The sequence below is a fragment of the Microcaecilia unicolor genome, chromosome 2 (assembly GCF_901765095.1).
Source record: "Microcaecilia unicolor chromosome 2, aMicUni1.1, whole genome shotgun sequence".
Lineage (NCBI taxonomy): Eukaryota > Metazoa > Chordata > Amphibia > Gymnophiona > Siphonopidae > Microcaecilia > Microcaecilia unicolor.
In genome coordinates, this window is record NC_044032.1 from 183,734,089 (window position 1) to 183,749,940 (window position 15,852).

Genomic DNA, 15,852 nt, shown 5'->3' on the forward strand with positions numbered 1-15,852 from the left:
CATTTGTAGCCAGGGCCGTGCCAACACAGTAAGCGGGGTAAGCAACGCAGGGGGGCGCCGATCTCTGGAGGGCAACTACCGTTTCCTGAGGTCAGGTCACTTGCAAAATGTTTTACCTGAAGCTGTGATTCTCCTCTCTCCCCCTGCCCTCACCTCTTCGACCACAGTGCTCACTGAGGCAGGCAGACTCTGTTGAAGGTGTTTGAAAGAATACAACCAGTGCTATTTATGTCTTTGGTGTGGGACGAACTCCTCATTCAGGGTGAGCTTGAACAACATTCAAATTAAAGAGAACAGCCAGGTTTGGAGGGAGGTGTGCAAGTGAGACTGGGGAGAAATAAAAACTAAATAGTGTAATTGTTAAAATCTGTAAGTGGTTTAAAGTATTTCTATTTGTTTCTCTGAGCTTGTACACCAGAGGACGGCATGACTGCAATGATGTTTGCATAATTATAGGTAACCAGATACCTACAGCTAAAAGCCATGTCATTGGCTGATGGTTCCAACAGTAGTTTCAGAGGTGTAGTGTAGAAGAGCTGGTAAGTGAAAATCTGATTGGTTTTTTTGGTGTTTGTTTTTATATAAAAGATTCTCCTTGGATAGGAAGAGTCTGTGATATGTGAAATATATTTTGCTTTAATGAAATTGCTAAACTTTAGAGTCAGAGACTTATCAATGATCAGAAAAAGAAAGTCACCAGACAACAAAGGTAGAGAAAAATCATTTTATTTTCATTTTAGTGTTTGGAATATATCCACTTTGAGAATTTACATCCGCTATCTTATTTTGCAATGTATAGCAATTTGTTTCTAAGAATATTGCTGACAACTCCTGTCAGTGTGGCAAGTGGTGAGCGATCATTTTCATGGTTAAAAATCATAACAAACTAGTAAAAAATGCCCGTTTCAAAAGGGAAGGAAACGGGCGCTAGCAAAGCCATCCCCCACCCTCCCTCCCTCGCTGTTCCAGACTCTGCCATCCCTCCGTTTTCACCCCCCCTTTCCGCAACACAGTCGACCCCCCTTCTCGGCGAAAACCGTCCCCCGCCGCCGTCCAGTACCTGTGCTGACGGGGGACCCCAACCCCCATCAGCAGAAGTCCTGTGCTGGCCTTCAAGGCATTGCTTCTTCAATGATTTTGTGTCCAAGTTGCTCTGCATGCATCTGACATCAGACGCACGCAGAGGAACATGAACTGAAGATCACTGAAGAAGCAACGGCGCGAAGGCCAGCACAGGACTTCGGCTGACGGGGGTTGGAGTCCCCCGTCAGCACAGGTACTGGACAGCGGCGGGGGACTGTTTTCGCCGAGAAGGGGGGTCGACTGGGTCGCGGAAGGGGGGTGCAGTGGGCTGTAACACAGGGGGAGGAGTAGGGAAACACGCTCCCTTGCTTTGGTATCAGCTGTCACTGACGTCAGTGCGTGCCTGCCTAGCAGACCACCTCCGAGGGAGGCACGGTCCCAGGCACATCCTGTTGGAGGTGAGAATTATTTTATAGGATTATTTGCGATCAAGTATTTCGCAAGAAAGGCTTGTAAGCCTTGCCATGATTGCTATTGAGAATGATATATGTGCCCAGTTAGATATCAAAGATTTAATTACTAATTTCGTGAACATGAAAGCACGAAAAGCTAAGTGGTTGTAAACCCTCTATTTGTTCAGCAATCCCACAAAGATGCACTCCATCTTTCAGCTCCTAGTTCCTTTGCATCTTGTGCCACACGGGGGGGGGGGGGGGGGCCCTACTGATAGTCTGCAGGGGGGCACCAGAGACCCTAGGCACGGCCCTGTTTGTAGCATGTCTTATATTCTACTTTTACCACATTTGTTTTAGCCTTCCACCAATGACACTGCATTCTCCATCATATTTGATTCAAAATTCTAAATTCTTCAGATCATCAAGGTGTAGGATAGTTACCCCTCAAACTTAATTTCTTCTCTGGAGCATTCTACTCTAAGGGGAATTTAGCTCATGCCTTTTTTCAACTGTAGCTCAAGATGAGTTACATTCAAGATAGAGTAAGTATTTATTTCTCCCCAGAGGGCTTACAATTTAAAACCTCTCTTGCCTCAGACACAAGCTTAGGGGGCCCTTTTACTAAGGCGCGTACAACGTGCGTCAAATTGGAGCTACCGCGTGCCCCAGGCAGTAATTCCATTTTTGACGTGTCCAAAACACACAGTAGAAATTTTCTACCATGTGGCGCTTACCCAGCGGTAATCAGCAGTGTATGCATGCTGATTACTGCCCGGTTAACAAGTGAGACCTTACCATTGTCAATGGGTGGCGCTAAGGTCTCATGCCGAAACTGGACGTGCACTAATTTTATTTTTGCCATACGTCCATTCTTTGGCCACAAAAAAAGGCCTTTTTTTGCAGGTGCGCGCAAGCCTACACCAGCGCAGGCCATTTTTTGGCGCGCCTTAGTAAAAAGACCCCTTAGTAACTTGTCCAACATCACAAGGAGTTGAACTAGGCTTCCTTGGTTTTCAGACCACTATTCTAACCAGTAGGCTACTCTTCCACTTATACATTTCCCCATTCCACAGCCCAAATCAACCGTTACTAACGATACTTTGGTAGGTTTGACCCTAACACTTCTTCAAGTTTAGCACTATACCAAAATCTTCCTAGGTTGAATGTGGCTGAAACAAGATAAGTGATCCTTTTCAGCCAAGATCAGGAGGGAACCCCCCCCCCCCCCTCAAGATCCAGAAACAAACCCTGCCTAAATAATGACAAGACAAGAGCTGGAAATTACTGAGGTCAGATTGCAAAAATTTAGAATCCCTGGTGGAGGCTCTGCAAGGTGGTGGTTACACAGGAAAGTTTTTCCAAAAGATGCTTTGTATTAATGTCTTCATATCATCCACCAGTGAGGCTGGTCATCCTGCTTAAGAAAACAGGAAATAAGTCCTGGCTCAGCTTGTCTCTCAAGAAGTTATATGACCACCTTAACCATAAGTCATATGATCACATAAAATTAATTTCATTTTCTACTAAATACATATTTACAAAGGCATCTTGTTCAAATTTGATTTTTAGCTGCTGATGAAGCACAAACATTAAGCACAGAAACAAACAGAAAAATGAAGGCAGAGAAAGATCATGTGGCCTATCCAGTCTGCCCATCCATACCATCTACTATCCTTTCCCTGTTTTATCAGTACAAGAGAAGGCTTTTGGAGAGAAAAGTATAGTGAAAACCAGCCTTTGTATGTCCAACCGATATAATCATTGCAGTCAACATACTCTAATAAATGACAACGCAGACCATGTGATCTATACATTAAAATGAAATTGAATTCAAAATACAAGTTTTATTTGCTATCACTTGATAAACCACTAGAATTTCAAAATTTTAACTTAATATTTGAATCTTATGACACGGAAAATCTGAACACAATATATATATACAATCTCTGTATTTAAAAACTCTCTCCATACTCAGGCCCCCTCTAGTGTCTGATTATAGAGATATACAGTATTCAAAGGTAAAGGCTTAGGGTGAGAAAGCAATGTTTTATATTTAGGACATGCTGGCATTAAATATTTCTCCGTCCAATGAAAAAATGAATATTAGCTATAGATGCACATGAAAAGTACACCTAACCAAAAAATATGCAGCCATAATCCACAATAACAAATTATGCTAGATGTATGTAACATTTTCCTTTCATTATATTCATTGCCAATAAATGACTGAAGGCTAAGCTGTTTTAAAAAGCATTACTAGGGAAACTTAACTTATCAACTTCGTAAGTTCTTGCTCTATATTGCTTAGCATTTAGAGTAAGCCTTTTCTATAATGTGGACACATTTTCTTTTGTGTGCTCACTCTTCTGGAATAAAAGATATATCACTTTTGTGGCTCTACCCTGCTCAAAGTGCTCAGCTATCTTTTCTAGGCAGTAGTAAAATAACTGATTAGAATTCTGATAGGAATCAGCACTGTAGCACTTCTATTAACATACATTCATGATGGTGGGACAACATTTTAACACACTAAAAACATGAATCTCTCTTTAGCATTTAAAACTATAAAGATTTATAATTCTTTTCTGCTAATTAGTTATCTTAAATAAAAACCTGTAAGCAGTGCTGCTTTAAAACATTACTGCTTGCTTTCCTTTAAGAATATGCTCGTAGCCAAATCTTGATGCCAGCAAAATACAAGCAGAAAGAGGAATGGACTCAAATTCTTTCTATTGCCAAATGGTCTGTTATAAAATCTGCATTTATAGTACTGGCCAATGAACCATATTCCCCAAGGCCTTTCACTTATATTTTTATAACTCAATAAGGATTTTTTGTTAAAATAAAAAGTGGTAAAATGGGAATACAAGCCAATAATTTTACTGTAAACTGACACATACCCTCTGTTTAATTTATAGAAAGGCATGTAGACAGAGCAGAAAATAAACACTGGAGTTAAACAAATCACAAATTTTGGCAGAGACTTTCCACCATTTTCCTAATGGTTTGTCCCAAGTCTGAGACAATCTTGTGCTAATAACCTGACTCAAAATACTGCTTCTCGTTGTTCCACTATTTCAATTCCTAAAAAGACCAAGCAAAATTAAATGAAAGGGTCAAAATTTACTTAGAATATAAATATCCACAAAGATTTCTCAGAATAGTAGCAAAGCAATGCGCATCCTACAACAGTGGAAAGAAACCAAAAGTAATTCAGCTGCTGTTCCATGTCATGAAGTCTTACAGAGCTTACCAACTCTCTTACTTGTTCTTGCAACTTCTGAGATACCTATATGGAATAAAAGCTATACAAAATTCAGCACTATAAAGTCCCCAACAGCTGAATTCTGCCTACAGAAACATTTTGACTTCTTTCTTAATATATTCACAAAACACAGCACTCAATATTCACGCTCCACATTTAAAATGACATAGCTGGAAATAATTACAGACATTTTTGCAGCACAACTTTTGTACAAAAAAAACATCTTTGAGGTTGAAAGGTAAACCATAATTCAATAATAAATTATCCTAAGTATATATATATATATATGTACATATAAGGTCTGGGTGGGGAAAAAAACAAAACAAAAAGAGGTAGAAAATATTAAATAAGAAAAAAAATCTAGCAAGTAAATCTAATTCAGTTAGCCATTTAAAATAATGCTGCATTAGATAATTTATCTTTCCAACTGTGTTCAAACACTAGTCCTAGAGATGTGTCGAGATTTTAAGTATGCAGTATTAATTGCTGCTTCTTTTTGCCATTGCTTCTCTAATCTGACGGTCCAATTCACTTATTATCCGATCTTCATGGGTATACACTCCTGTCCTTAAAAGAGTATCCCTCTCTTCTATCAGGCGAGTGAGATAATCATCCAGACCGTCATTTAGGAGTCTTGCACGAGGACTCTCTTTTGTGTCAGATGTAAGCTCTTTTGAATCCTGGGATTTTTTTTCTTCTTGCTGCTTCAGCCTAATGATAAAGCCCCACCCACACAAAACCACAAAGATTATCAATTAACATGTCAGTCTATTATCAAATTAATAAGAGGCTTGAAAAAGAAAGATTAAAAATTTGTAAACATTTATTTTCATGGCAAACAATTTCTAGTGTAGTCTTTTCTCTCCTATACAAGGGCAAAGGAGGGATATATTGTACCTATTTCAGAAGCAATACATAGTGCTGGTTCTGTCCTGTTCTAGTTATCCAGAGTAAATATTACTATAAATCATTTCCATACTGTGTATCAGCTGAATGGGGCATTATACAAAACGCAAAGGAAGACAAGTCTCAGAATCATTTCTGTAGGTATAATAGAATCATTAATGCCCTCATAAAACAAAGACGTTCAGGGGCAGTGGTAAGGCAGGAACTGAACCAGTGCAAGTACTTTTATATTTTCAGAAGTACACAAAGATAAAAGAAGCTTCAGTTGTCTATGACCAGGTTTTCCTTAGGTGATTTTCAAAGTAAAATGAGAAGTGAAACATCCAGAAAGACACCTATTTTATGAAGGAAAGAAAGACTCTTATGTGCCTCTTTAACATGGACCCCCCAATATTATATAAATTCACACATTTTACACCTGCTCTTAAGATGTAAATGCATATGTGTACTTACATATTTTATAAAATACACACCTCAGCTTGTGCCTCCCTATAAGCAGATAGAGCCAGAGAAAAACAGCTCAGAGCAGACTTCACCCCCCTTATAGGGGACTGGTGCTGCCTTCAGCTCCTCAGTATCCTATATCAACGCTAAGATGACTGAAGGCAATTCTTGTGTTTCGGATTTCCAATTCACCTCCAAAGCCAAACCTGATACAGTCAAAGTCATTTAATGGTCACTAACCCAGGAATGAGAATTCTGTATACCAAGGAAACAACTACTTTCAAAGTGGGCTACAACATACTTTTTGTTAGCTTACTGACTTTGTGAGACCCGAGAACACTTGACTGCCATGGCTTCTGGACTGATCTTGGCAGGACACAAGAAAAGGAAATTAACAGGTAAGTCCAATTTCCCTTTCTTATCATCCATACCAGGCCAGATCAGCAGAGTAACCAAACTCTATTTAAACCAGGCAGAAAAAGTCACAATAACGCTCAGAATCTCTAAACCCAAGATGTCAAACCTCCACTCCAACAATGAGGCACTTAGAGAAGGAGCACAATAGAAGTGCACTACTCTACCAGTATCCTATGGAAGACTGCCTAAGAGGACTCCAGTGCACTAGAGTGGGCAAGCTGGCTCTCTCGGACTTGCTAACTCTTGTTGCTGTGGTCCAAGGTGATTATCTCTAAGTTCTCTGGGAATCAATGCTTTAAAGACCACTGAGCAGAGGTGGACTGACCATTCAGGCAACCGAGCAGTGCCCGAGGGCCCAGAGCAGAAGGGTGCCCACTGTCTCTGCCCTATGTGATCCAACATCTTCCCATCTGTTTCTTCCCTACACACTTACACATCTCCTTCCCACTGCCATCTCCACCTTGTACTGCATTGTTTCTAGGCAGCGGAGGCAATGAAAATATAGGTGGGGCCGTGCTATGTGTAACCCTGAGAAATTTCTACCAAAAAACAAACAAACAAAAAGGAAAAATAAAGCAATACAACTTATTGGATTAACTTAATACATTTCTGACTAGCTTTCAGAGCCAAAACCTGTTTCCTCACGTCAGGACAGTATTCCTCAACAGCAGTATACTGTCTTAACCTGAGGAAGCAGGTTTTGGCCTCTGAAAGCTATTAGGTTAGTCCAATAAATTGTATCACCTTAATTTACATTTTATAAAATAGTTTGTTAATTTGTAATGTAATGATTGGAATATATCAGTTTTTTTGAAATTTACACCTGCTGTGTCGTACAGTGCAGGGGGACATATTGTATTGCATTGGTACTGCATTTTATGCAGTCTGGCTTCTTGGTGGTTTAGATTAATTTTCATCTACATATTTGTGTTTTTAATTTGGGGTTACTTATTCTATACTTGGTGAGAGTCTGTCTTCTCTGTGTGTAAAAGAGATTATGTATTCTGTTAGCACTGAATGTCTGGCTAGAATTGATCTGTACTAATCCAGCTGAGTTAGCTTTCCTGAGTGGAGGAGTAGCCTAGTGGTTAGTGCAGTGGACTTTGATCCTGGGGAACTGAGTTCGATTCCCACTGCAGCTCCTTGTGACTCTGGGCAAATTACTTAACCCTCCATTGCCCCTGGTACAAATAGTACCTGAATATAATATGTAAAACCGCTTTGAATGTAGTTGCAAAAAACCACAGTAAGACGGTATATTAAGTCTCATTTCCTTTTCCAATAGGTGTATGGATGTTCTAGTGCCTAACTGCAATACATATGGTGCCTTTTCCTAAGTAGCCCCTAATTGTGTCTTCTGGAAATTAGTGCTATTACGGTATGGTAGAAAGACATTGACCGGAACGGCTTTCTTCAGTTTTGGCTGAAACTGAAACAGTTACTGCTACCAAAACTGTCTAAACACTTTTGGCTGAAACCAAAACTGAAGTTGAAACTTATCGTCTGAGAAAATAAAGGCTAAAGAGTTGGCGTTCCAGAAATATAGAAAATCTCAAGAAGAGGAACACGGGGAGGAATACCGGATGAAACTGAAAGAAGCCAAGAGAGAGGTATGTCTGGCGAAGGCGCAAGCGGAAGAACAAATGGCTAGAAATATAAGGAGGGGGGCGACAAAAATTTCTTCAGGTATATCAGTGAAAGAAGAATGACTAAAAAGGGAATTGTGAGACTAAAAGATACAGTGAACCGCTATGTAGATAATGATGACGAAAAAGCCAATTTGCTAAATAGATACTTTTGTTCGGTTTTCACTGAAGAAAATCCTGGAGAAGGACCGCGAGGGACTGGCAAAAGTACACCTGAGAATGGAATGGATATAGCAACGTTCACGGAAGAGAGTGTGTATCAACAACTTGGAAAGCTAAAGGTGGACAAAGCCATGGGACCGGACGGGATCCACCCCAGAATATTGAGGGAGCTCAGAGAGGTCCTGGCGGGTCCTCTTAAAGATTTGTTTAATAAATCCTTGGAGACGGGAGAGGTTCCGAGGGACTGGAGAACGGCGGAGGTGGTACCTCTTCACAAAAGTGGTGATAGGGAAGAAGCTGGAAACTACAGGCGCTAAACCTGCATAGATTGCATCTGCCCACTTGATGCCTGCTTGCTTACTTGCTCCCAAGCCAGGCCAAATGCACCAGCAGACATGCCGAACTGCTATGACTTACTTGCAGCATGTTACCCTCTCTTATTTCCAGACATATTGGAAGCAATTGAAGGGAAAATGGATTGCACTCACCTAGCTGACTGTAAGCCTGTATTGAATCTTGGTATGTGCTGATAGCCTGCTGCTTAAAGGGGACTATTTGCCACACACTTTCAGGTGGCTTATATGTGCTTAAGATTGAAGGTGAATGCTGCTGTTGGAACTGTGTATTAGAAACCTGCATGGAATAAAAGTCCTTAAGATTGAAGTTACTGGTGGACATTTATTTCTTCATTGTACCGGAAGCCTGTGGCTGGAGGAGATTGTTCTATCCTTGGCTGCACAAGAAGGGTACCTGGTTACAAGATGGAGAAACAGATTAGGAAGGGACAGTACCAAGAAGTAAAAGTGTACTGGAGCCATAAGTAGTAACTGGGAAAAAAATAAATGTAAAAAGAAAAATGCCCTAGAGTGGAGGCCCTGAGTCGATCGGAGTGGACCTGGGAATCACCCCGGAGAAGACTGTAAAGGATATGCAGATGAGCTGCAAGTCCTCCACTGCACCTGAAAGGCAGCCTGTGGTAGAGCTGGGCACCTCTCAGCTGAGGAAAGGCTTACCAGGGGTTAGGCCGAAGCCAGCATTCCCTCCCCCTGAGGGTCGCCTGAACGGAGCAGATGATTGGCAGTATGGGGCTTTCTTTCTGGGCAGGCAGTCACTTTTGTTAATCTCTATGCTCCCACTTGGGTCAAGGGGAATTTTTTGGGGCCATACATGAGGCCTTGCTCCAGTTTAAACAGGGAGGGTTCATATTAGGGGGAGATTTTAATCTTTCCCTTACAACTCTGGATCATCCCAAGGGAGGCAGTAGTTCCAGCTTAGCACACTGTAAGCAGCTGAAGCTATTAACATCTTGTTTGGATCTTGTAGATGTCTGGCATCTGCAACATCCAGGCCAAAGGTCCTATTCCTTTTATTCTCATGCACAATCTACATACACTAGGATAGATATTCTGTGGTGTAGTCGACAGTTGTGGGGACAGGCCTCAGATTCTATGATAGATGCTATTTCTATTTCCGATCATGCACCTGTGGAAATGGTATTACGAGGCCTGGAAGCAGAGAGACGTTAATTGTTTTGGAGACTGAATGAGGGTATTTTAGGTGCCAAAATGGTGTACAATGAGCTCAGAGAAGTAATCCGAGATTATCTTGTGACTAATGACACGGGGGAGGTCTCTGAAGGTATCCTTTGGGATGCTTTTAAGGCGGTTATCTGGGGGCACTTATGTGGGGGGCTCAGAAGAAATGTGAACACAAGAGAAAGAACTGAAGCTGAGATCACGTTTGTTTTACTTAGAACATCTACATCAGCAGGGAGGCTCTGATCCGGTTCTTCTACAATTGAGACAATGTTGTATGGCACTTAATAAGCTTCAAGTGGAATGGGTAGAGTATATGACGAGATTAGTTCAACAAAAAATGTTTGAATTTGGTAATAAATCAGGTACAATGCTTGCACATCACCTTTGCCATAGACAACATTTAATCCTGAGAGGTCCCGCTGGATTGGTAGGCTAGAAACAAGAATAATAACCTGGGTAAGACGTTCATCCCTATAGATGCAATCCGGCCCCACCATGATAACCACTTAACCCTCCAATTTGCCAAATCTTTACGAAGCTGTCGGAACAAGGGGGTGTAATTCATATCATATAGTTGGGAAACATCCTGGGGGATCCGAATCCCTAGGTATTTAAAACTACCCCTAGTATACCGAAAGGGGAACGCCTGACACAAGGCGGTCGGTTGATCTGGGGGGGGGGGGGACGAGGAGTGCCTAATTTACTTTGGTACTATACGGCAGATCAGTTGAAATTTGTTTCAGCTTGGAGTTACAATTGCCTACCGGTTGCAGCAGTTATGGAGTAGACCTACAGTATGTGCGGGATTAAACTTTGGGGGCTGCTTTGTGGGCCTCTCTGTCCTCCAGGGCATATAGTAAGCTATCTGATAATCCATTTGTCCAACATCATCTAACACTGTGGAGTTCTCTTAAATCAAAATTAAGGAAGTCTCAGAGGTTTTCCTCGTATGCTTATATCAGTTCAGAACCAGGGTTCTCAGCGGGATTTAGGCACCCCGTGTTTTTACGATGGGCAGATCAGGGTTTGGTCCATTTCCGAGACCTCTTAGATGCGGGTAAGATGCAATCTTTCATTGAATTTAAGGAAAAATACACTATACCTGATTCCAATGTTTTCTATTACCTGCAGGTTAACCACTATATAGTTCAGCAGGGGTGGCTGAGGGATGAGCCAGATGATTTTGGACATTTTGAAAACCTCTGGGGGTAGATGGGGAAAATGAGAAGCACTCTCTCTATCCTTTATAAATTTATTAGCCCACCTCTTCAATGTCGCTTTCGGCACCTAACCATTGTACCTCTATCCAGGAAATCTAGACTGCCCTCAATTTGATTGACTGCACTTTTTGTCCTTTAGATTGTAAGCTCCTTTGAGCAGGGACTGTCCTTCTTTGTTAAACTGTTCAGCGCTGCGTAACCCTGGTAGCGCTTTAGAAATGTTAAATAGTAGTAGTAGTAAATATACCTATATGACCCAGTGGGAGAAAGATCTCAATGTTGAGTTTACTATGAATGAGTGGAAAGCTATTTTTTTGGAAGTTAAGAAAGCTTCAATATATGTGCTTTTGAAAGAGAATGCTTATAAGGTCTTGACAAGATGGTATTACACACCTATGAAACTCCATGCGATGTTTCCCACGGTTTCCCGCAACTGTTGGTGTTGCGGTACCGGGGTTGGAACATTCTTACATATCTGGTGGTCCTGTGATCAGATAAAATCCTTTTGGGAAAAGATTGTTTTTCAAATTGCTGATCATACAAGTGCCCCTTTTCCATTAGATCCGAGATGGTGTTTAGTGGGGCTGGGTAATAGGTGTGGTATGAGGTGGCAACGTTGTTTTAAAAGAATGTGTTTGACAGCGGCCAAGAGTGTCATTGCGGGCCACTGGAAAAAATCAGTAGGACCTACAGAAACTGACTGGACTTTGAAATTATCTTTGGTTGGAGAAAAGGAACAATTAACGGATAAGAGACTGGGTCGATATGACCTTGCTTCTGATCTATGTACACATTTTACTATTTTAACCCAACATTCTTAAGAGTTCTGCAGGGAAGGGGTTAAGGAGGGGGAGGAGGGAATATTATAGGGTACATTGTAGGGATAATTTAGGGTAATTAGTAGTTTTGGATAACTCAATGTTATGAACCTAAATACAAATTGCAGGTTGGATGTCATCTAGACTACTGTAATGCCATATATGCCGGATGCAAAGAGCAAATCATTAGGAAGCTTCAAACCGCTCAAAACACAGCAGCCAGACTCATATTTTGGAAAACGAAATACGAAAGCGCCAAACCCCTAAGAGAAAAACTGCACTGAATTCATATCCAGCAGATTGCCAAGACCTGTCATTTCTTTCTTTACAACATCCGTATAATCCGCCCCTTTCTTTCCGAGCACTCTACCAAAACCCTCAACCACACCCTTGTCACCTCTCGTTTAGACTACTGCAATCTGCTTCTTGCTGGCCTCCCACTTAGTCACCTCTCCCCTCTCCAGTCGGTTCAAAACTCTGCTGCCCGTCTCGTCGTCCACCAGGGTCGCTTTACTCATACTACCCCTCTCCTCATGTCGCTTCACTGGCTCTCTATCCGTTTTCGCATCCTGTTCAAACTTCTTCTACTAACCTATAAATGTACTCACTCTGCTGCTCCCCAGTATCTCTCCACACTCGTCCTTCCCTACACCCCTTCCCGTGCACTCCGCTCTATGGATAAATCCTTCTTATCTATTCCCTTCTCCACTACTGCCAACTCCAGACTTCGCGCCTTCTGTCTCGCTGCACCCTACGCCTGGAATAAACTTCCTGAGCCCCTACATCTTGCCCCATCCTTGGCCACCTTTAAATCTAGACTGAAAGCCCACCTCTTTAACATTGCTTTTGACTCGTAACCACTCGCCTCCACCTACCCTCCTCTCTTCCTTCCCGTTCACATTAATTGATTTGCTTACTTTATTTTTTGTCTATTAGATTGTAAGCTCTTTGAGCAGGGACTGTCTTTCTTCTATGTTTGTGCAGCGCTGCGTACGCCTTGTAGCGCTATAGAAATGCTAAATAGTAGTAGTAGCACTGGCTCCCATTAAAAGAACGAATTACGTTCAAGGTTTGCACCATGGTCCACAAAATAATTTAAGGAGAAGCCCCGAACTATATGTCAGACCTCACAGACTTGCCTAGGAGGAATGCTCCGTGTGAAAGAAGCAGAGCAGCGGCAGTCTGCAGATCACCTCCCTTCAGGCCTTCCCTCCCTGTGTCCCGCCCTCGCGCAAGTTACGTCAGACGAGGGCGGGACACAGTGAGGGAAGGCCCGAAGGGAGGCGATCTGCAGACTTCCGCTGCTGCACTTCTTTCACATGAAGCAAGGTCGAGGTGAGGCGTTATGATTTGAATTCAGGGGGGCCCGGCCTAGTGGTGGACAAAGGGGGGCGGCGGTGATGACAATGATCTCGGGGTGGGGGGGTGGTGGTGGGGGCGGGGCCCGGGGGGCGGCCTTGCCCTGGGCCTGGCCCAGTTTCTCGGCGGCCCTATGCATATGAAACAGATAGCATGTGGAATCATTATGGAAAGAAATTCCATGTGTGAAGGGAAGGAGAATTCTTGTAGGGCTGTACTACTCTCCGCTGGGACAGATGAAGAAATGTTTATAGAGATTACGAAAGCTGGCAAACTGGGCAATGCTATAATAATGGATGATTATAATAAAATGAAAATGGTTAAAACAAAGCTAAAGGATCGGCTGCTAAAGTTAGGCCACTAAGAGGGGCATAATCGAAAGGGGCGGAGAAACCCGTATTATCGAAACAAGATGGGCGGCCATCTTTTGTTTTTCAATAATACGATTGGGGACGCCCAAATCTCAACATTTAGGTCAACCTTAGAGATGGTCAACCTAAATGTTGAGATGGTCGTCCCCAGTTTCCGGCCATAATGGAAACCGAGGACGCCCATCTTAAAAATGACCAAATCCAAGCCCTTTGGTCGTGGGAGGAGCCAGAATTCATAGTGCACTGGTCCCCCTGACCTGCCAGGACACCAACCGGGCACCCTAGGGGGCACTGCAGTGGACTTCACAAATTTATCCCAGGTGCATAGCTCCCTTACCTTCGGTGTTGAGCCCCCCAAAACCCACAACTATATAGCACTAGCACAGCCCTAAGGGGTGAAGGGGGGGGGGGGGGGTACCTAGATGTGGGTACAGTGGGTTTCGGGTGGGTTTTGAAGGGTTCACATTTACCACCACAAGTGTAACAGGTAGGGGGGGATGGGCCTGGGTCCGCCTGCCTGAAGTGCACTGCACCCACTAAAACTGCTCCAGGGACCTGCATATTGCTGTCATGGAGCTGGGTATGACATTTGAGGCTGGTAAAAACATTTTTTAAAGTTTTTTTTTTTTTAGGGTGGGAGGGGGTTGGTGACCACTGGGGGAGTAAGGGGAGGTCATCCCCGATTCCCTCCGGTGGTCATCTGGTCAGTTTGGGCACATTTTTGATGCTTGGTCGCAAGACAAAATGGACCAAGTAAAGTCGACCAAGTGCTTATCAGGGACGCCCTTCTTTTTTCCATTATCGGCCGAGGAAACCCATCTCTTAATCATGCCTCAGTCCTGCCTTCGCTACGGTGCCGACATGCCTCCGGGAACTTTGGTCATCCCCGTGACAGATGTTTACGGAAGAAAATGTAAGAGATCTGCCTGTACCAGAAATGGTTTTCAAGGGTGATGATGTGGAGGAACTGAAAGAAATCTTGGTGAACCTGAAAGATTGCTGAGCCAAATTGACAAATTAAAGAGTAATAACTCACCTGGATTGGATGGCATACATCCAAGGGTACTCAAAGAACTCAAGCATGAAATTGTGAATCTGCTTTTAATAATATCTAACCTGCATTTAAAATCGTCTGTAGTACCTGAAGATTAGAGGGTGGCCCATGTGATGCCAATTTTTAAAAAGGGCTCCAGGGGTGATATGGGAAATTACACACCGGTAAGCCTGACTTCAGTGCCGGGCAAAATAGTGGAAAGTATTATAAAGAATAAAATTACAAAACACATAGATAAACATGGTTTAATGAGACAGCATGGGTTCAGCCAAGGGAAGTCTTGCCTCACCAATTTGCATCATTTCTTTAAAGGCATGAATTAACATGCAATTAAAGGTGAGCAGGTTGATGTAGTGTATCTAGATTTTCAGAAAGCTTTTGACAAAGTTCCTCATGAGAGACTCCTGAGAAAATTAAAAATTCATGGGAAAGGAGGCAAGGTTCTGGTGTGGTTTAGGAATTGGTTATTGGACAGAAAACAGAGGGTAGGGTTAAATGGTCATTTCTCTCAATGAAAGAGGGTGAAAGGTGGAGTGCCATAAGGATCGATACTGGGACCAGTGCTATTTAACATATCTATAAATGGTGTGGAACTCAGAATGACGAATGATATGATTAAATTTGCAGATGACACAAAATTATTCAAGGTTGTTAAAATGTGCGGACTGTGAAATATTGCAGGAAGATCTTAGGAAACTGGAATACTGGGCATCCAAATGGCAGATGAAATTTAATGTGGGCAAATGCAAGGTGATTCACATTGGAAAGAATAACCCGAATCATAGTTACCTAATGCTAGGGTCCACCTTGGAGGTCAGCACTCAAGAAAAAGATCTAGATGTCGTAGATAATATGCTGAAATTGTTTGTTAAGTGTGCGGTGGTGGCAAAAAAAGCAAACAGGATGCTACGAATTATTAGGAAAGGAATGGTGAATAAGACCGAAAATATTATAATGCCTCTGTATCGCACCTTGAGTACTGCATTCAGTTCTGGTTGCAGTATCTTTAAAAGATATAGCTGAATTAGAAAAGGTTCAAAGAAGAGCGACCAAAATGATAAAGGGGATGGAAATCCTCTCGTATGAGGAAAGGCTAAAGAGGTTAGGGCTCTTCAGCTTGGAAAAGAGACGGATGAGGGGAGATATGACTGAGGTCTACAAAATCCTAAGTGGT

The 15,852-nt window shown here is 42.4% G+C and overlaps 1 protein-coding gene across 1 annotated transcript in view; it reads right to left on the bottom strand.

Annotated features, from left to right (window-relative positions):
* Nucleotides 1-3,336: 3,336 nt before the first annotated feature.
* Nucleotides 3,337-15,852, bottom strand: part of CEP120 (centrosomal protein 120) — a 410,430-nt gene continuing 397,914 nt past the window's right edge. Inside the window, 1 exon segment of the mRNA XM_030193546.1 lies at nt 3,337-5,454. Coding sequence (XP_030049406.1) covers nt 5,223-5,454 — 232 coding nt within the window. The 3' untranslated portion in view covers nt 3,337-5,222.